This window comes from Podarcis gaigeae (genome assembly GCF_964106915.1).
Source record: "Podarcis gaigeae genome assembly, chromosome: 7".
NCBI classification, from domain to species: Eukaryota; Metazoa; Chordata; class Lepidosauria; order Squamata; family Lacertidae; genus Podarcis; species Podarcis gaigeae.
This window is the reverse complement of record NC_139683.1, coordinates 2,045,071-2,066,156: the sequence shown is the minus strand read 5'-3', so window position 1 is coordinate 2,066,156 and position 21,086 is coordinate 2,045,071. Positions and strand designations below refer to the sequence as shown.

Here is a 21,086-nt window from a genome sequence, read left to right as displayed (position 1 = left end):
GTTATTGGTATGAGCTTTCATGTGCATGCACACTTCTTAAGATACACTCAAGGCAGCTGATACCCTTCAAGGCAGCAGAGTTTTAGGACCAGAGTGTCCCATGGACTGCTAGAAGATCAAACCTCTCAATTCTGAAGGAAATCAGCCCTGAGTGCTCACTGGAAGGACGGATCCTGAAGCTGAGGCTCCAAGACTTTGGCCACCTCATGAGAAGAGAAGACCCCCTGGAAAAGACCCTGATGTTGGGAAAGATGGAGGGCACAAGGAGAAGGGGACGACAGAGGACAAGATGGTGGGACAGTGTTCTCAAAGCTACCAGCATGAGTTTGACCTTAAATGACAAAAAAATGGGATTTTAACAGTTAGGATAAATGTTTGTTTGTTTTCTTTTCTTCTTTTTTATATTGTAAGGTAATGTTTTTCTTTTATGTTTGTTATAAATCTGGAAAACTAATTAAAAAAAATTGAAGAAAAACACACTGGGCCCCAGGGCACAAATAGTCTGGCCTGGTCTAAGGCCAGGAACTCCTGTTCCTAGGTGATGGCCTTCCGAGATCATGTGACCTTCACATCTGGCACACAGAGATGCCCTGCTTCTGAATGCAGCGATCCCATTTAGCTACCAAGGCGAATCATCTTAGGGAGATTTATCTTCTGCAAAACGTGTTGTCTTCTTTTCTTTGCCTGCTCTTTCTTGGCTCTTCGCTGTGTTCTCCCATCCATCACTGTTACACACGCACCACCTTCCCATGGCTCTGTGCCTGTCTATGGGTGGCTACAAGCCTTGCTAGCGATGGTTTGCCTGCACAGCTGGAGGAAGCACTGCTTCCGAGTGGCAGTTGCCTGGGGTCTCCGAGGGGAGAATTGCTTGTGCTTGAATCGTACTTACAGGACCGCCTCTCCTGGTCTCCCCCGCAGAGGACCTTAAGGTCCATGATTAATCATAGTTTAGAGGTCCCGGGCCCTAAGGAAGTCAGATTATCCCCCACCAGGGCCAGGGCCTTCTCTGTGATGGCTCCTACCAGGCCGGCCACCAACTTAAAAAGGTAAAGGGACCCCTGACCATTAGGTCCAGTCGTGATCGACTCTGGGGTTGCGGTGCTCATCTCGCTTTACTGGCCGAGGGAGCCGGCATACAGCTTCCGGGTCATGTGGCCAGCATTACTAAGCCGCTTCTGGCAAACCAGAGCAGCGCATGGAAACGCCGTTTACCTTCCCACCGGAGTGGTACCTATTTATCTACTTGCACTTTGACGGGCTTTCGAACTGCTAGGTTGGCAGGAGCTGGGACAAAGCAACGGGAGCTCACCCAGTCATGGGGATTCAAACCGCCAACCTTCTGATCGGCAAGTCCTAGGCTCTGTGGTTTAACCCACAGCGCCACCCGCGTCCCGGCCACCAACTTAGATGGCCTTAAAAGAGGATTGGACAAATTTGTGTCAGAGGAGAAGGCTGCCGATGGCTACTCGCCAAGATGCCTATGTGGTCTCCCTCCGCAGCAATGCCTCCAAGTACCAGTTGCTGGGGGGGAGAGTGCTTCTGTTCTTGTTCCCCACAGGAATCTGGTTGACCGCTGTGAGATGCTGGACTAGACAGCCCATAGGCTTGATCCAGGAGGCTCTTTCGTTCTGTCTCCCGATGTAATAATATACACACATTTCTTCCCCTTCCCCTCTCTGCTTGGGTCCCCTCACACAGCTACTGCTTTTGCACGTCCGCTGCTGCCTTCCCTGTTCCAGGTCATTTCTCTGACTCATTTGAAGCCGTCAGTTTCTTCCCCCCCCCCCATTGTCACCCCTCAGCCTCCGTTCAGCATCTCAAATCTCAGCTGCTGTTAGTTATTGATTCCGTGCAGCAGCAACAGATGCTGGCCTTAAGCTGTTTCCGGGGGCACGTGGGGAGTGCAGCGTGACACGAGCAGTTGCACTAGTGGCGTGAGAGGGGAGAAGGGCGTAAGAAGAAACCGCTGGATCAGGCCAGTGGTCTGTCTAGTCCCCACATCCTTTTCTCACAGTGGCTGACCAGATGCCTCTGTCAGGAAACCAGCAAGCAGGATTTGAGGACCAGGGTCCTCTCTCCTGTCTTGCTATAGCCACCTCCTCCATGAATTTGTCTCCTCCTCTTTTACATCCATCTAGGATGCTGAGCGAGTTCCCTAGTTTGTGCTGCATGAGGGACGCAGGTGGCGCTGTGGTCTAAACCACAGAGCCTAGGACTTGCCGATCAGAAGGTCGGCGGTTCGAATCCCTGCAACGGGGTGAGCTCCCGTTGCTCGGTCCCTGCTTCTGTCAACCTAGCAGTTCCAAAGCACGTCAAAGTGCAAGTAGATAAATAGGTACCACTCCAGCGGGAAGGTAAACGGCGTTTCCATGCGCTGCTCTGGTTTCAGTGTCCCGTTGTGCCAGAAGCGGCTTAGTCCTGCTGGCCACATGACCTGGAAGCTGTCTGCGGACAAATGCCGGCTCCCTCGGCCTATAGAGCACGATGAGCGCCGCAACCCCCGAGTCGTCCGCGACTGGACCTAATGGTCAGTGGTACCTTTACCTTTAGGATGGTGACCGAGTTCCCTAGTTTGTGCTGCATGAGTAGATCCTTTCTTTGATCTGTCCTGTCTTCCAACATTCAGCTTCACAACATGTCCCTGAGTTCAAGAAAATATTTTCTCTACCTACTCTATCCATGCCACACATAATCTTATCAACTTCTGTCATTTTGCCACTTACTCGTCTTTCCTCTAAACTAAAAAGTCCCAAACTATGCAAATCTTCTTTGCAATTCTAGGTGGAAATGTGGAAACTTCTTTGTGTATCTTCTTCTTCTTTGGAGATCCCTCGTAGTTGAGCAATATAGTCTTCCATGAACGTGGTTTTAACAGTTAGTCTGTAAGTGGAGGCCAATTCTGGATCCACACGTCCTTCCACAGTGGGGACATGGGTTTCTGCGCAGGAGTTGCTCACGGTGTGGATTTGCCAAGCATGCCTTCCTCTTAGCACGTTTCTTCCTTCTGTCCTGAGTTCAAGTGTCTTCAAAGTCCATGACGCCTTTGGTAAAGGCTGTTCTCCAACTGGAGCACTCGCAGGCCAGTGTTTCCCAGTTGTTGGTGTTTATACTACATTTTTTAAGATTTGCCTTGAGACAGTCTTTGAACCTCTTTTGTTGACCACCAGCATTACACTTTCCATTTTTAAGTTTGGAATAGAGCAGTTGCTTTGGAAGATGATCATCAGGCACCCGCACAACATGACCAGTCCAACGAAGTTGATGATGAAGAATCATTGCTTCAACACTGGTGATCTTTGCTTCTTCCAGTACACTGGCATTAGTTTGCCTGTCTTACAGAGTGATATGTAAAAAAAAATACGGAGACCCTGTTGATGGAATCTTTCGAGGAGTTGGAGATGGCATTTATAAGTGGCCCATGTTTCACATGTTAGGGTGTGAAACCTAAGACGCTGGCAAGTTAGCAATGTCATGTGACTTTAAGTAGTCAAGCTCGTTAAGTTGTTAAGTTGCTCAGTATATAAAGAGTGTTTGTTTTCTCTGCCTGCGGGGGCGTGAAGCAAAAATGTCTGAAAGCTCCGGAGGTGTTTCTGTTATCTGTCTGCAATAAACCTGTCTTTGGAAAGACAGGCTTCCCTGTGTTGTTATTTCTTTGCTGCTGAGACTCTGAAGCTTGTACTGCAACAAGAATCTCTGCACTGGACTTAATTAATGCTCTGCAAAGAGAACTGTTGCTGGTTGCGCAGCGGAAGCGTTTACTGGACCAGTACACAGACTCTCTTAGGTTATGGCTCCTTCTACGTTTCTACAGCTGTATTGTGTGCAGAGAAAGTGAAAGCAGCTTTCGGATGAGAGAAGACCGGCTTGGTCGTAAATCCAGCTCTTAAAGGAACTGAGAGGCTGCAGAAAGTTGAGAGAGCTGCGTAAGTGAAGATTTACAGCTTCATTAGCTGCAAAAGGCTAGCTTGACCTCCCGTTCTGTTTTTGTTTTGTTAATAAAAACAGAGGACGGTGGTAGGTTGCTAGTGAAGAGACGGAGGGAAAAAAGTTTAAAAGGCTTCAGAGGAGGCTGGAGGCGTCTGAAAAGTGAGTAAAACAAATCCCAAGGGGAAAGAGAAGCAAGGGCACACAGAGGGAGTAGCAGCAGACCCCAAGAATGGCAGTGGAAAATTTCCAGGTTCCCTTTACAAAGTTGAACTCTGCTAATTACGTGCAGTGGTCTAAGAGGGCTCAAGTCTGGTTGGAAGCCAAAGAAGTGTGGGCTGACTATGTCCAGAGGCGAAAGCCATTTGTGGCTGTTGCAGCAGATGCCACAGCAGAGCAACAGGCTGCTGCACATGCTCAGAACAGGGAACATGATAAAATGGACACTAAAGCTAGATGCATGTTGATGGTATCGATAGACGATTCCCAATTACCTCATGTGGAAAATTTAAGGTCTGCATTTGAAATTTGGGAAGCTCTTAGGCGAATTCACCATAGAGCCACCATAGAGCGTGGGGGAACTAGCAGGCAGAGCTGTAAGGAAGCCTCACAAGTGTCTGCTATGGCCAGCAAGTCATGTTTTCGATGTGGCAGCAGGTTTCATTTGATAGCAAAGTGTCCTGAAAAGCAACAGGAATTTCAACAGTCCAAGGTCAGTTTCCGGAGCTACAGGGGAAGACGACGTGAGAGCTACAAGAATCAACGATCCAGAGGGGGAGCAGGTGCTGATAAGCGACTATCTGCAATGGCAGCACAACAGAGTCCTAAAAGGAGCCAACAAACCTTGAAGTGGATAATTGACAGTGGAGCAAGTCACAGTTTAGTTCCAGCGACATCTAGTGGCAGCTTGAAGAACTGCAAGACATTACCAGTTGCAAAAACTGTGACTATAGCAGACAATAGTAAACGAGAAATGAACCTTAAAGGCACAATTTATGTTAACTGTTTGCAAACTAACCTTCCTGTTTTTGTTCTTCCAGGAATGAAGAATGGACTTTTGAGTGTGTCATGCCTGGTAAAAAGTGGTTTTAAGGTTGAGTTTGAAAATGATGTGTGCACCATTTCGAAACAGGGGAAGGAGCTAGTTAAAATTCCCTGTGAAGATGGGCTTTTTGTTTTGGATGAAGAGCAGTTAGCAGCAGGTAGATGTTCAACAGGTGAAGCGCAAGCTAAGTGTGTAAATAAGGCTCCTCATACAGGTTGTGCACATCTACTACACAGAAGGTTAGCTCATATATGCTTTAAGTATGTAAGCAAGATGCCAGATTTAACTGAGGAGTGTAACATTAAACCCTGTCCAAATTTTCTGGATTGTTGTGCTTGTAAACATGCTAAGGTTAAGACGTGTAACTATCCTAGATCTGACAGAGTAAGCAAGAAACCCTTTGAACTTGTGCACACAGACGTGTGTGACCCTATGCCAGTCAAATCGCTTGGAGGTGCGAGATTTATGCAAATTTTGGTGGATGATTTTTCAAGGGCCAGTTGGGTTTTCTTTCTGAAAGAAAAATCGCAAGCAGCTTCCATCCTGATGGATTGGATTGAAGAAGTCGAATGTAAATTTGACACCAGGGTGCGTAAAATACAATCAGATCGTGGTGGGGAATATGTGAACCACACGCTGGAGACGTGGTTAAAAAGGAAAGGTATAGTTCATAGACTTACCAATCCCTATTCACCACAGGAGAATGCAGTTGCTGAAAGAAAATTTCGAACATTACAGGAAGCCATTGCTGCTTTGCTGTTTGATTCTGGACTTCCACAGCGGTTTTGGGCTGAGGCTGCACTGTATGCGAATTATACTTTTAACAGAGTGTACAATAGCACAGTAGGCAACACTCCTTACTTTATGCTATTTGGGAAAAAACCAAAAATTGATCATCTAAGAGTTTTTGGATGTCGTGCTTATGTGCTGGTGCCTAGGGCACAACGTAGGAAAGGCGATCCTAGATCTAAAGAAATGCTTTTCTGTGGTTATCAAGCAAACACAAAAGGTTGGAGATTTGTGAATGTAGAAGGCAATCAAACGAAAATCACAATCAGCAGAAGTGCAGAATTTTGTGAACAGGATGGTTGGAATAAAATTCATGGAAATCCTGACATACTATTTGACGTGGTGAACAGTAACAATGAAACTCAGGCCCCAGGGCAGGTATTAGTTCCAGAACAGGCTGAGGAATTTGAGTCTGAGGACAAGGGTGAGAAATCGTTTAGTTCACCCAAGTCTGTAAAGTCAGAATCTTCTAGCTCTAAAAGTTCACCTGTACAGCAAGAGAGTGTAAAGTCAGAATCAGAAAGTTCTTCAACTACTAGTGACAAACAGGTGACGACTAGTGATTCTGGGTCAGAGGGGGAAACTGAAGGAACATCACAGGAACTGTTAAGGCGTTCCAAGCGTGCCAACAAAGGTATACCTCCTGAAAGGTACCAAGCTATTAATGTTTGGGCTGGTTTGGCAAATTGCGAACTTGAAAGTTTTGAGGAGGTTGAGCAATTACCCCAGGAGGAGGCCAGTAGGTGGCGTGAGGCCATGCAAAAAGAGTTGAATTCTATGAAAGAACTGGGTGTGTTTTCCATCACCAAACTGCCAGAAGGTACCAAGGCAGTAAGTTGTAGGTGGGTGTACAGGATAAAGACAACAGCGATGGGGAAACCAGAGTACAAAGCAAGGCTTGTAGCTCGAGGTTTTACGCAAAGAGAGGGGTTACATTATTCCGAAGTCTATGCACCCACTTCAAGGAGTGAAACCCTACGGGCACTATTAGCAGTTGCTGCTCAGAAAGGGTTCAAAGTGAATCAATTTGATGTCTCTACAGCTTATCTTCATTCAGACTTGGCTGAAGAGCTCTATATGGAGCTACCGCCAGGATTGAAAGTTGGTAAATCAAATCAGGTATGGAAACTACATAAATCTATTTATGGACTCAAGCAATCTGCTCATAATTGGAATGAGTGTTTGAATGACGTTTTGGTAGGCATTGGTTTTAGCAGGAGCAAGGCTGACAATTGCTTATATTTCAGAGGTTCAGGAGATGCTCAAGAATCTTTGCTTGTTTATGTAGATGACCTGATTTATACTTCAAAGACACAAGACCAAGTAAAAAAAACTAGCCAAAGAGTTAAATAAACACATCAAAGTTAAAAATCTTGGTGATGTAAAGGTCTATCTTGGTGTTCAGATAGATAGGACCAAAAATGGCAGTTTTCTACTGAATCAAAAAGGCAAGATATTGCAAATGTTGAAAAAGTTTGGCATGACAGAGTGTGCAGGTGTTAGAACACCAATGGAAATGGGTTTTGTAAAAGACAATGAGTTCAAGGATAGTGCTGAATTCAAGAGTGCTGAAATCTTTCAGTCAGCACTGGGAAGCTTACTTCATCTTTCGCAATGGAGTAGACCAGATATTGCTTACGCTGTTAACTTACTCAGCAGAGAAGCTTCAAAACCTAGTGTAAATGCATGGAAAGGAATTCAAAGAGTGTTAAGATATTTACAATACACCAAAGATTTTTGCCTTGAATTATCTGCTGAAGGACAAGCACAGATTACTTGTTGGGCAGATAGTGATTGGGCAAATTTAAAGGATAGAAAATCAGTGTCTGGCTGTGTAATAAAATTTGGTAACTCTCTGATTGGGTGGAGATCCAAGAAACAGAACCTGATTGCTTTGTCGTCAACAGAAGCTGAGTTCTGTGCCTTATCTGAGTTATGCAGAGATCTAGAATTTTACAAATGCTTGGCACAAGAGATGTATGAAAAGGCCATCACTCCAATCACTGTATGGGGTGATAATCAACCGTGTCTTAAGTTAGCACAAAATGGGCAGTTTAAAGGTCGTACAAAACATTTGGATATCCGTTTTCAAAATGTTTGTCAAACGGTAAAAGCAGGAATTGTTAAATTAAATTACTGTCCCAGTCATGAAAATCAAGCTGATGGTTTTACAAAACCGCTTGGGTTTCAGCGGCATGAAAACTTTTGTGAAGAAATGGGTCTGAAGTAATTTTGTTTTTGTATTGCCAGCAAGAGGGGGTGTTAGGGTGTGAAACCTAAGACGCTGGCAAGTTAGCAATGTCATGTGACTTTAAGTAGTCAAGCTCCTTAAGTTGTTAAGTTGCTCAGTATATAAAGAGTGTTTGTTTTCTCTGCCTGCGGGGGCGTGAAGCAAAAATGTCTGAAAGCTCCGGAGGTGTTTCTGTTATCTGTCTGCAATAAACCTGTCTTTGGAAAGACAGGCTTCCCTGTGTTGTTATTTCTTTGCTGCTGAGACTCTGAAGCTTGTACTGCAACAAGAATCTCTGCACTGGACTTAATTAATGCTCTGCAAAGAGAACTGTTGCTGGTTGCGCAGCGGAAGCGTTTACTGGACCAGTACACAGACTCTCTTACAGTAAGGTTGGTAGTACAATAGCTTTGTGAACAAGCATTTTGGTTTCCCTGCGAATGTCACGGTCCTCAAACACTCTGCACTTCAATCGGGAAAAGCCGCACTTGCAGAGCTCAGGCGATGCTGGTTTGTGTATGCAGCTGTGAGCACACATCATACATTTAAAGCACATGATTTCCTCCAAAGAATCCCGGAAAATGTTACGGGTGCCAGGAATTGTAGCTATGTGAGAGGTAAACTGCAGTTTCCCAAGATACTATGGGGAAAGACGTGCTTTAAAAGTATGGCTTGCACACAGCCTGTATGTGTGAGCGAGCGAGCAAGATGAGTAATACTATGTAGAATCTACTTAGTAGTTTGTGACCTCTTAAAAGCTTCTTCTGCCACCAGCAATCTGGGAGTGGGGTTCAGCGGGGCTTTTATATTAGTTAATTTGTAGGGTGGGGAAGCATTGGTGGTCTATTCTTAGAAAATGGTTTTAGCATTACACTTCCATGCACATGATCACATCTTTCCCACTATGGACTAATTGTGTCCTTCTCCCACATTTCACAGTCGCTGTTAGGCATTAAAATCCCCGTGCAGAAGTACCGTAGGTAATTACCGTATTTTTTGCTCTATAAGTCTCACTTTTTCCCTCCTAAAAAGTAAGGGGAAATGTGTGTGCATCTTATGGAGCAAATGCAGGCTGTGCAGCTATCCCAGAAGCCAGAACAGCAAGAGGGATTGCTGCTTTCACTGCACAGCAATCCCTCTTGCTGTTCTGGCTTCTGAGATTCAGAATATTTTTTTTCTTGTTTTCCTCCTCCAAAAACTAGGTGCGTCTTATGGTCTGGTGCGTCTTATAGAGCTAAAAATACGGTATTTGTTTTATTCATGTATTTTTCTTCCTTCGTCTACCGCCTGAAGCGTGTGATCGCCAGTGCTGATGTGTGGAGTGCTGTCGACATCCTGACCCAGGAAGCTGGTTTTTGTCAGGCCAAACTCCCCGCAGGCTTGGCCAAAACGGCTGACGAGTCTCTGTAGAGCTGCTTTGGGAGTGTGCTGCCAAGGCTGCGTCATCTGCAAACAGGATCTCTCAGATAAGAACCTGGCGCACTTTGGAGAAACAAGCCTTGCCAACACGCCTGTCTAGCTCAGCATTGGTGAAGACGTTTCTGGTTAGGGTGGAGCCCAGGTAGACAAAACCATCTAGCATCTCAAGCGTGTGGTCACCAGTGTGGCAATGTCGTAACCCAGGATGTTGGTCTTAATCAGGTTGATGGCAGCGGAGGACCTTAGGGTCTCGATTTTCAGCAGCACCCTGCATAATGCCATAATTCAGTACCCACAACAAAAGGGGAATGGTTAAACAAACTATGTGAGTACCTGGAGTTAGCAAAATTGACGGATTTAATAAGGCATAAATCCAAAACTTTAATACAGAATCTATGGGAATGCTTAAATGAATATTTATACAAGAAGGGCTCAAATACAAAAGTTTGGTTGTGCTTAGACTAACCTTGTGAAGAATATAGAGAACATAAAGATTTGACGGATTATGAAAGAACCTAAGGAAGGGGAATAATTGAAGAACAGATGTAAAGGTGAGCAAGAGACATGCGGTGAATGCGGTGGAAGTCTTTTATACTATTTTAACTAAGATTTATATATTGTAATGTTTGAAGCATGAATTTGGTAATATTATTGGTTATGAAAAGTATTTTTTTTCTTTTGCCATTTCTCTCTCTCTTTTTAGTTTGCATTTTGGAAAACATGTATATAAATGTGTTTACAGTGTTATGTATTGTTCTTTGTTTCTCTTTCTCTTTCTCTTCTTGTAAAAGTCAATAAAAATTAATTTTAAAAACACAAGAACAACAAAATTCAGTACCCCCTGTCGCTCTCACTCCATTCTGAATCATAGCTGCGGCTTTTCCTGCGCTGCCCTTGAGGCTCTGCGCCCAGTGCAACAGAACTGGCCACACTCCCCTAAATCTGCCTCTGCTTAAGGTCAGGCCAAACTTCTTGCAGGCTTGGGCAAAAGGATGCTTGAGTCTCTGCAGAGCTTACTGGGATTGCACATGCTGTTTTGCAGGAGACTCCATCCCATGTCACTCCTTTAAAAAAAAAAATATAATTTTTTATTAAATTTTATGTTTTACAATTTCAAATAAACATTTTGCATACTTAAGATATCAATGACTTCCCTTCTTCTCCTACCACAGTTCATTTTACGTATCTTATATCCCTGCATATTTTACAAAAACTATAACATTGTTTTCCATTGTTGCATCCATCAAAACCTATTTACACTGTTGAATTTATCTTAATGCTGCCAGCGTTTTCAACTTTACACAATTATTTCCCATATTTTCAATAAACGTTTTCCAATCTTGTCCAAATGTATGTTCCTCTTGTTCTCTTATTCTATATGTTAAATCAGGAAATTGTGCATATTCTGTCAACTTAAGTTGCCATTCTTCTTTAGTTGGGACCTCACTCATTTTCCATTTTAGGGTTAACAAAACACGGCGAGCAGAAAGTAGCAGACATAAATAACCTTTTCTGACACCTGGGAATATCAGTCTGAATTATCCCTAACAGAAAGGACTCTGGGTTGTTGTTTTTTTGGAAAGTACTTTTGAACATTTTTTCCAACTCATTATAGATCATTTCCCAATACTCTTTTACCCTTTTACAGGTCCACCACATATGAACGAATGTTCCCTCTACCTCTTTGCATCTCCAGCACTTATCTGATCGAGTCTTATACATCTTAGCAAGCCTATTTGGAGATAAATACCATCTGTAAAACATTTTCAAGTAGTTCTCCTTCAGGGAATATACATGTTGTGAACTTCAAGTCACTTTTCCAGAGTTTTTCCCAGAAGTTAAAATCTACCGTATTTTTCTGTGTATAAGACACCCCCTATTTTGGGGGACTCAGATTTAAGAAAATGGGGGGGGGCGGAGATGTAACTGTGTATAAGACGCCACCTAATTTTTGACATTATTTTTTAGGAAAAAAAACCTAGCCTTATACACGGAAAAATATGGTATATTGTAGAACTTCTTTCCAACCAAGACAGCAGGCTCATCACTTCCAGCACTTATCTGATTCTGTCTTGTAAATCTTAGCAAGCCTTATTGTTGTTTAGTCGTTTAGTTGTGTCCGACTCTTTGTGACCCCCTGGACCAGAGCACGCCAGGCCCTCCTGTCTTCCACTGCCTCCCGCAGTTTGGTCAAACTCATGCTGGTAGCTTCGAGAACGGTATCCAACCATCTCATCCTCTGTCATCCCCTTTTCCTTTGGCCCTCCATCTTTTCCAGCATCAGGGTCTTTTCCAGGGAGTCTTCTCTTCTCATGAGGTGGCCAAAGTCTTGGAGCCTCAGCTTCAGGATGTGTCCTTCCATTGAGCACTCAGGGCTGATTTCCTTCAGAATGGAGAGGTTTGATCTTCTTGGAGTCCATGGGACTCTTAAGCGTCTCTTCCAGCACCAGAATTCAAAAGCATCCATTCTTTGGCGATCAGTCTTCTTGATGGTCCAGCTCTCACTTCCATACATCCCTACTGGGAAAACCATAGCTTGAACTATACGGAACTTAGCAAGCCTAAAAGTAAAGGTAAAGGTACCCCTGACCATTAGGTCCAGTCGTGACCAACTGGGGTTGCGGCGCTCATCTTGCTTTATTGGCCGAGGGAGCTGGCGTACAGCTTCTGGGTCATGGAGCTCACCCCATTGCACGGATTCGAACCGCCGACCTTCTGATCAGCAAGTCCTAGGCTCTGTGGTTTAACCCACAGCGCCACCCGCGTCCCTTAGCAAGGCAACTGGGAGCAAAATACCACCTGTGAATCATTTCCCCCCCCCCCATAGCTGTCAAATTTTCCCTTTTTTAAAGGGAAATTCCCTTATTCCGAATAGGATTCCTCGCAAGAAAAGGGAAAAGTTGACAGCTATGTTGTCCCCCCCATGTTGCCCCTCCTGGTCTTCCCTGGGGCGATGATGCCCCTTCCCTCCACGGCGCCCCCCCCCCCAAAGGTGCAGCCGCTCACCTGCCCACGTGCCCTGCGCCCCTCCCACTGGTGGGCGAGGCTTCTCCGCGCCCCGCCTCCTCCTCCTCCTCCCTCCCTCCTCCCAGACCGGGTCTCCGGCGGCCGCCCAACCGGAGCGGCGGCCCGTCTGACGTCACATCGTCGCGGCGTGGTTGGCTGCGGCGGGCGCGGGGCGGGGCCTCCGCGGGGCTTAAAAGGCCGAGCGGGTCGCGCGCGGGCGGCAGAAGCGCGTCGAGGCGAGCGGCGTCGCGTCTGGTGGTGGCGTCTGTGGCGAGGCGGCCCCTCGTCCTCTGGACGCCCCCTCAGCCCTCGGCCGCTCCTCCCGGCGCTGCTGCTGCGAGGCCGGCGGATGCCATGGAGAGGGGCCCGGCGGCGCTGCTGCAGGTGAGACCCGGTGACCTTCGCGGGGCGGGGGAGCTGAGGGGAGCCGGACGGCCTACCTACCTACCTACCTACCTGTCCGCCTGAGGGAGAGGCGGCAGCGGCCCCCAACCACCCGCCGGTCTCGCCCTGAGGTAACTCGCGAGCGGGCGGGGGTCGCGCGCCGAGTGACGTCTGTCAAGACAAGGGAGAGACGGGGCCTTTGGGACTCCCCGCCACAAGGTCCCGCCGCGCGACCAGGAGCCGCCTCTCAGCCGCGCTGCTCCCTGGCAGAGTTACTGGGTGGCCCCCGAAGGGTCTCCCCTCTCCCAGTTGCTCCATTAGGGTGCTGGTTTGTATGTGGGGTTTTTTCCCCTTGGGACGCCCCCCCCCGAAAGGGGGCAGCGCTTGGGCTCTGGAGGAGAAGGGGGCGGCAAGCAGGGCTGCAGCAGGAGGGCATGGATGGCATGGATGGCATGCCAGGATGGGCAGCCTCCCGGCTCAGAGCATCCTCTCTCCATCCCATTCTTCCTTGGACTGCCAGCTGATGGGGCCGATCCAGCAAGGTTAAGGTGGAAGGTCTATTGCCTTCCCGCCCCTGTTAGCAGTGGGGCTTGCTGGAGGCGTCTCCCCAGTGTGGGCAGACTGGGCAAGGCCATTCAGGCTCTTCTGCTCCCCCAGCCTAGAAGTGGCTCTCCTGGGTCTCAGGTAGGAAGAGAGATCTGTTCCCAATCCCTGACCCTTGTATGAGTGGAGATGCCGGGGCTGCGACCTTCTGTGTCCAAAGAGATGCAAAAAGATGCGACTGCCTTTTCCCCCTGGCCAGGGCGGAACTGGGATTTGAACCCAGACCTCTAAGCATGCAACAAGCATATCCGGGGATAGCGGGGTGCACCTCTCAGGTTGTATACAGGGGCTCCCCTTGGTACCCATTTCCCACCCCCCACCCAGTGAGCCTTGGCAAAAGGGTTTCGCAATCATTCTCCATGGGGCTGATTGCCATCCATCACTGTTACTGTTGAGCCTGATGTTTTTAATCTAGGAAGTCTGATGTGGTTTGATGTCTTTAATTTACGAAGTCTGATGTGGTTTGGGACCTGCACACTTACTTTGGAAGCCAGCTTCTTCTTTAACCCCCCCCCCATCGCCTTTATGGGCTGGTGAGAAGGCCCCCATCCTTGTGCCACATGCAAAGACATGCAGAGACATCTTGTTTCCTTAAGAGCAGCCTTCTGAACCCAGGCAGGCATTCTTGCTTGGGTTTCTGCTTAGTGTCTTGAGTTAACTTTGAATTCAGTATAGTATTTTAAACTGAATGGGGGGAGGGTTTGTTTGTTTTTGCTTGTTTCCCCCTATTATCTGTTGCTGGTTTGTAAATAGCTGATCGTTTTGCCATCTGTAGGGAAGAAATAACTCTTCCAGGTAAACAAGGAGGAAAGTTTTTGTAATCTTGAGGGTGACTGGTGCTCTCAGTGCAGGCATGTAGCCACACACTGTAGTCCAAATTATTGTGGATTAGTAACATTTGTGGGCTTGTTTGTGAGGGTTGTCTTTCGGTTTTAAAGGGGCATTGTTTGGTGGGTTTTTCCACTCCTTTAAGAGATGTTGCATGCACACAGGTCCTTGGGTATGTGTACAGTGGTACCTCGGGTTACATACGCTTCAGGTTACATACACTGCAGGTTACAGACTCTGCTAACCCAGAAATAGTGCTTCAGATTAAGAACTTTGCTTCAGGATAAGAACAGAAATCGCGCAGCAGGAGGCCCCATTAACTAAAGTGGTGCTTCAGGTTAAGAACAGCTTCAGGTTAAGAACGGACCTCCGGAATGTATTAAGTACTTAACCCGAGATACCAGTGTATTCATTAATGACCACCTTTAATAAATAACATGATTGGGGGGAAAGGGAGGAGGAGAGATGGAATTAGGGCAAGCCATAGATCAAGCATCATGTATGCAAAGCCAAGGTTGTTCCAGGGGAGGGAAATCCCTCCAGCTGGCTGGGGCTGGTGATCATTGTAGTCCAAAACATCCAAGGGGATGCCAAAGGCCCCTTTATAGACTCCACCCGGGAGCCACGTTCCCCCAGTTCATGGGAAGGATGTGTCCCATTGTTGAAAAAGGAAAAGTTGCTGTCTCTGGTGGACAGAGGCATCCTGGGAAGGGGAGTGAACGTGGGGTGGGTTCCGGGATCACAAGAAACTGTCTTGTACCAAGTTAAGACCCTTGGTCCATTTGGCATAGTGTTGTCTGCACTGACTGGCAGACCCTCTAGGGCGTCAGGAAAGGGACATTCCCAGATCTGAAGATAGCAATGATTGACCCAGGGCCTGTGCTCAAGTGAAGGAAGCGTCTTCTCTGAGCTGTGATGTGTTCTCTGATAAGCCTCTGAACTGTGATATGTACTCTGATAAGGTTCACACGAAATAATGCTTTGGGAGTAAGGTTAACTCCTTTCATAAGAAGTGTTTGTACTGTACTCCTTTCACGAAATCCTCTTAGAAAAAGAGATAATTAAATGAAGGGCTTGTGCAACCCAATTTGCAAGCCCCTGTTTGCCAGCTTTATTGATTAGGCAATGTTTGCACAGTCTTGTGAGTGGTTCTCTGCTCCCTTCCCCTGGTTCACACAGGTTGCCATAGCTACTCAATGGCAAATGATGGAGCTATAGTAACAAACAGGGAGTGCCGTGCTTCCTTGTGTATACAGCAAAGGCTGGGACCACAGACACATGTACACACCCTGCCAAAAAGAAAAGGAAAAAGGATTGAGGCTTCTGTTGCAGAATAGCTCTCCATCACTGGGAACAGCAGCTTCTTTCTGGCAGCCTGTGCAGCAAACTGAAATCCAACAGGTGCAGCTTCCCTATGACAGCACAACTTCTTTTGGTTTCTGATGAAGCTTGCCATGTTTGATGTCTGTGTGTTAGGCTGCTACTGTGGGTGACCTGAGAGAGGGTCTCTCATCCCCCACCCTCACTCTGCCAAGTTCTTCCACATTGCAAGGAATCCTTGGGAACACAACGGCATCATTGCAAGTCCCCCCAAATATTACACTTCCAAACCTAAGTCTGAGGGTCCTGCTGCCCCCTAAGTGCACTCCTTGAACTCGCATTTAAGAAGTTAACCACTTCAGGGATACTGGATCTGACCACTGCTATATTTATACATTGTGGGAAGTTGTGGTATTTAGGGATTCACTGAATGCAAACTTTTTAAAGTGACGTTTGGCCACTAAAGTGTGGCCAAACTAAAGCAAGAGCGTATGTTTTAATGTGAAAACAGGTGATGCTTTTTTTCTTCTGACAAAAGGTGGATGCTTTGCCAAAAGTTTGGCACTTAAACTGCTTTGCTTGCCCTGTATCATGACCTTTGTTGAGACAGAGACAAGAGAAACATGTCCTTGTTAATTCTTCTCAACATCTCAGTGGCTTTCGATGCCATCGACCATGGTACCCTTCTGTCTGAACTAGGGGTTGGTGGCGCCGCTTTGAGGAGGTTCCAGACCTACTTGGACAGTTGTTCCCATAGGGTGTTGCTTGGGGAATGCTTTGCAGCCCCGTGGAACCTTCAATGTGGGGTCCGGCAGGGCTCAATCCTATCCCCCACATTGTTTAACATCTACATGAAACCGCTGGGTGGGGTTATCCAGGGTTTCAGAATACATTGTCAGCAGTATGCTGATGACACTCAGCTCTATTTCTCCTTTACATCTGCAGGTGAGGCAGTGGGAGTGCTGGACCAGTGTCTTGACTTGGTAATGGACTGGATGAGAGCCAGCAAACTGAAACTCAATCCAGATAACTGAGGGCACTGACTGTGGGTGGTTCCCTAGACCAGATGGGTGGGAGGTTGCCTGTTCTTGATGGGGTTATGTTGCCCCTGAAGGAGCAGGTTCGTAGCCTGGGGTTACTCCTGAGTCCTTTGCTGTCACTCGAGGCTCAGGTGGCCTCGGTGGCCCTGAGTGCCTTCCATAAGCTTTGGCTGGTGGCCCAGCTACGTCCCTATCTGGATAGGGATAGCCTAACTACTGTTGTCTATGCTCTGGTGACCTCAGTGTTAGATTACTGCAGTGCGTTATACGTAGGACTGCTTCTGAAGACAGTTCGGAAACTACAGCTGGTGCAGAATTCAGCGTCCAGGTAGCTCACTGGAGAAAGACGGTTTGAACATATTGCATTGATCCTGGTCTGACTGCACTGGCTACCAATTAGTTTCCGAGCCAAGTTAAAAGTGCTAGTTTTGACCTATAAAGCCTTAAACGTCTCAGGACCGCAATACCTCAAGAACTGCCTCTTTCCATAATGACCTACCCGGACCTTGGGATCATCTTCTGAGGCCCTTCTTCATGTGCCGCCTCCTCAAGAGGTCCGAAGGGTGGCAACATGAGATCGGGGCCTTCTCTGCAGTGGCTCCCCATTTGTGGCATGCTCTCCCCAGGGAAGTTTGCCTGGCGCCTTCACTATATGCCTTTAAGCGCCAGCCAAAAGCATTCCTTTTTAACCAGGCCTTTGGTTGATTTGATCGACATCCTATGCCCTTTTAAAATGCGGTGGTTTTTTTTGGGGGGGGGGGTTATTGGGTTGTTCTTTTTATTTTGATTATATATTTTGTGGTTTTACATTTTTATTTTGTTCTGTGAACTGCCCTAAGACCTCCGGGTATACGGCAGTATATAAATTCAATAAATAATAATGATAAAAATAATACTCTACAGTGTCAATTTTATCATTTATATGGTGCTATCAATATACACGGTGTGCCTAACAGTATCAGCACACATGTATACTGTGCTCCAAGGAGACAGCAATAGAAGGGCCCTTCCAGACTGTTGCCTTTTGGAGGATGAGTTCTGCGACATGCCATTGACACAATAATAGTGCATTAGTGGTGGTGGGTTTATACTGAACCATCCACACACTGTCCTGTCTTGTGATGCTCCCACAATGTTACCACATTATTGCCTCCTGGAAGGCAGGAGTCTTGTGTCTACAGTGCAAGCAGTGTTGAAAGCAGAATTGTGTCTAACAGCTCCAATACCATCCTGAGTGCAGATCATCATGAGTGCACAATGGAATATTGTTGGAAAGCCTTTCTCTGGCTGATGTACATATTATACTGACCGTAGCTTTTCTTTGTTTTTTAAAAATGAGCGCTTAATCTTGCAAATAATCTCGTTGCATATGTAGGGTAGCTGCAACTGTATGCACATGGAATAAAAATGAATATCCCCTCCCCCCAAATACTTAAGTTCTAGAGATCCAGGTGGGAAGCCTGAAATGCGAAGAACTTTAGTGCACACTGACAACATTTGTCTCTGCAAAAGCAACAAAGATATTTTTTAAATACTAACCAGAAAATTCAGAGGCTGCCCCTGGTAAACGGGGGGTCGTGTCACTGGAGGGCATACTGTACTGTGGATGTAAAAAACCAACATTAGTTTGAATGCACATTAGATGTAGATACCTTTCTCTTTATTTTTCTTACCTAACACCAAAAACATTTGCAAATGCAGCCTTCCAGAGGATAAAATGCATCCTCAAGCCTCTGTTGTGAAACGCCCTAAATTGGTCTGACAGGAGCCTGCCACCGTGACAGCAGAGTGAGGAAATTGTGCCCTAGGGGTCCTGCTTAGCATGGCATCGGTGCTGCCACCCCCTTCCCCCGATGTCTCCCAACTTAGTGGGCATTGCAGCCAGTTGCCTGCGCCATGGCAACAGCAGACCTGCTTGGCAGAAGTGCCAGCAATAAATACGCCAACAGTGTTGTGGTCCCCTTGCTGCACATCTTGCCCCACATATTCTCCCCTCCCTTCTCCTGCCCCCAGATACACCAGAAGAGATTGCATCTCCTCCACCAAGCTGGTTTCAAACAAACCTGACAGAATGAGATTGGGGTGGAGCATAGTTCAGCAGTGCTGGGTAGTGGGCAAGTTACGACGTTAAATGCATTTATATGAACTATCATATTGAAATAAGAGATGCCCAGTGGCTTGAAGGGGGGGGGCATCTCTAAGCATGTTGGTGAAGCTGCTTTACATACATACATAGTCATAATTTTATATTTTACTATGGTTTATTTGTATTGCATCTGATTGCTATACGATGTGTGACCTTGTATATTTGTATCCCCCCCCCCAGCATATAAACCGCCTTGTGTATAGTAATACAGTGGTACCTCGGGATGCGAACGGGATCCATTCCAGAGCCCCGTTCGCATCCTGAAGCAAACGTAATAAATGACGGCGTGTCTGCACGTGCGCAGGTCACGTTTTGCCGCTTCCACGCACGCGTGTGATGTCATTTTGAGCGTCTGCGTGAGCGGCGAAACCTGGAAGTAATGCGCTCCGTTACTTCTGGGTTGCCGCGGAGCACAACTTGAACACGCTCAACCCGAAGCACATTCAACCCGAGGTATGACTGTATAGCCTTTCTAATATAGCGGTATAGGACGTGGGTGGCACTGTGGGTTAAATCACAGAGCCCAGGGCTTGCCGATCAGAAGATCGGCGGTTCGAATTCCCACGACGGGGTGAGCTCCCGTTCCTCGGTCCCTGCTCCTGCCAACCTAGCAGTTCGAAAGCACATCAAAATGCAAGTAGATAAATAGGTACCGCTCTGGCAGGAAGGTAAATGGCGTTTCCATGCGCTGCTCTGGTTCGCTAGAAGCGGCTTAGTCATGCTGGCCACATGACCCGGAAGCTGTAAGCTGGCTCCCCGGCCAATAAAGCGAGATGAGTGGCGCAGCCCCAGAGTCGTCCACAACTGGACCTATTGGTCAGGGGTCCCTTTACCTTTAATATAGCAATATACAACTTAAAAGTGAAATGAAAAACATGGTGTGCATAGTTATGTTCTTATATTGCATCTTTTCAGAGGTGAACATGCAGGATCCCATCAAGCAAACATCCTCAGCTCATGTACATTCCTTTTTAATATGTGTACTTACTTGCTATTTAACAGTAGCATGCTTTTTCACATGGGGAAGGAGGAACCCTTCCTGTTATACCTCTTCAGCTATTGATGTCATTGGACCTACAATCCATAGTTCTCCCTTGCAAGCCCTGGTGGGATGCTCTTGTGTGGCTCCCGTTTATTTCACGGGGGTTGTGTAGAACTTTCTTTTTTTTTATAATATTTTTTATTAGTTTTATAAAGTACAGAAAAAAGAATAAAGAACGTATTATAAAAGCCAAAAAGAAAAATTACAAATTTTTCTTACCCTTTTTTCCAAATCTGTTGGACTTCCCCACATCCTCCCAACCCTGCATTCTCTGTGATACATAACGTCTGCAATTTGTTAACTTATTTCAATACTTATTGTATCTTCCTTTTTATCATGTTGCCCAATTTCAAATGTATTATAACCCAAATCATGTACATTTTCATTTTAACACAATAAAGTTGTTTCATTATTCTATCTCTGACTCCTTGTACCTTAATTTCCATTTCTTGAATTTAACATTACTGAAGCTAGAATTTCCTAAAAGGTGCATTTTTTAACATTCATACAACTTATAATGTTTTTCCAAATAGTCTTTAAATTTTCTCCAATCTTCCTCGAATGTTTCTTCTCCCAAGTCTCGGATTCTGCCAGTCATTTCAGCCAGTTCCATATAATCCATCAACTGTGTGTGCCATTCCTCCAGTGTGGGTAAATCTTGTGTCTTCCAGTATTTTGCAATCAGAATCCTTGCTGCTGTAGTGGCATACATAAAAAAAGTTCTGTCCTTCTTAAACACTCTCCGGTCCACCATGCCCAGAAGGAAGGCCTCTGGTTTCTTAGGTAAGGTAAATCTCAGTACCTTTTTTAATTCATTATGAATCATTTCCCAGAAGGCCTTCACTTTCGGGCATGTCCACCAGAGGTGAAAGAATGTCCCTTCCGCTTCTTTACATTTCCAGCATCTATTATCAGACAGGTGATATATCTTAGCAAGCTTGACTGGGGTCATGTACCACCGGTATATCATTTTCATAATGTTTTCCTTCAAGGCACTACATGCCGTAAATTTCATTCCGGTGTTCCATAACCTTTCCCAGTCTTCGAACATGATGTTATGCCCCAAATCCTGCGCCCATTTTATCATGGCGGATTTGACTGTCTCATCCTGAGTATTCCATTTAAGCAACAGGTTATACATTCTCGAAAGTAGTTTACTTTTTGGTTCTAACAATTCTGTCTCTAGTTTCGATTTTTCCACCTGGAATCCAACCTTCTTGTCTACTTTAAAAACCTCTTGAATTTGTGCATAATGCAACCAATCTCGCACCTTGTTTTTTAGTTTTTCCAAGCTCTGCAGCCTCCAATTG

At 46.1% G+C, this 21,086-nt stretch overlaps 1 protein-coding gene and 1 long non-coding RNA gene across 4 annotated transcripts in view; one reads left to right on the top strand and one right to left on the bottom strand.

Annotated features, from left to right (window-relative positions):
• Window positions 1-12,634: 12,634 nt before the first annotated feature.
• Window positions 12,635-21,086, top strand: part of LRRC24 (leucine rich repeat containing 24) — a 30,790-nt gene continuing 22,338 nt past the window's right edge. For 2 of the 3 annotated variants that reach the window (XM_083749215.1, XM_083749214.1), the window contains exon 1: window positions 12,635-12,797. In XM_083749215.1, the coding sequence (XP_083605341.1) occupies window positions 12,763-12,797 (35 nt within the window). In that variant the 5' untranslated portion in view covers window positions 12,635-12,762. The remainder of the gene's footprint in view (window positions 12,798-21,086) is intronic. The other variant, XR_014566782.1, reaches the window with a different exon arrangement.
• On the bottom strand, window positions 15,316-18,309 carry LOC310849061. Its single transcript, XR_014566760.1, has 2 exons — window positions 18,128-18,309; window positions 15,316-15,517 (listed from the first exon to the last, which is right to left on the bottom strand). It is a non-coding gene; the product is annotated as an uncharacterized lncRNA (long non-coding RNA).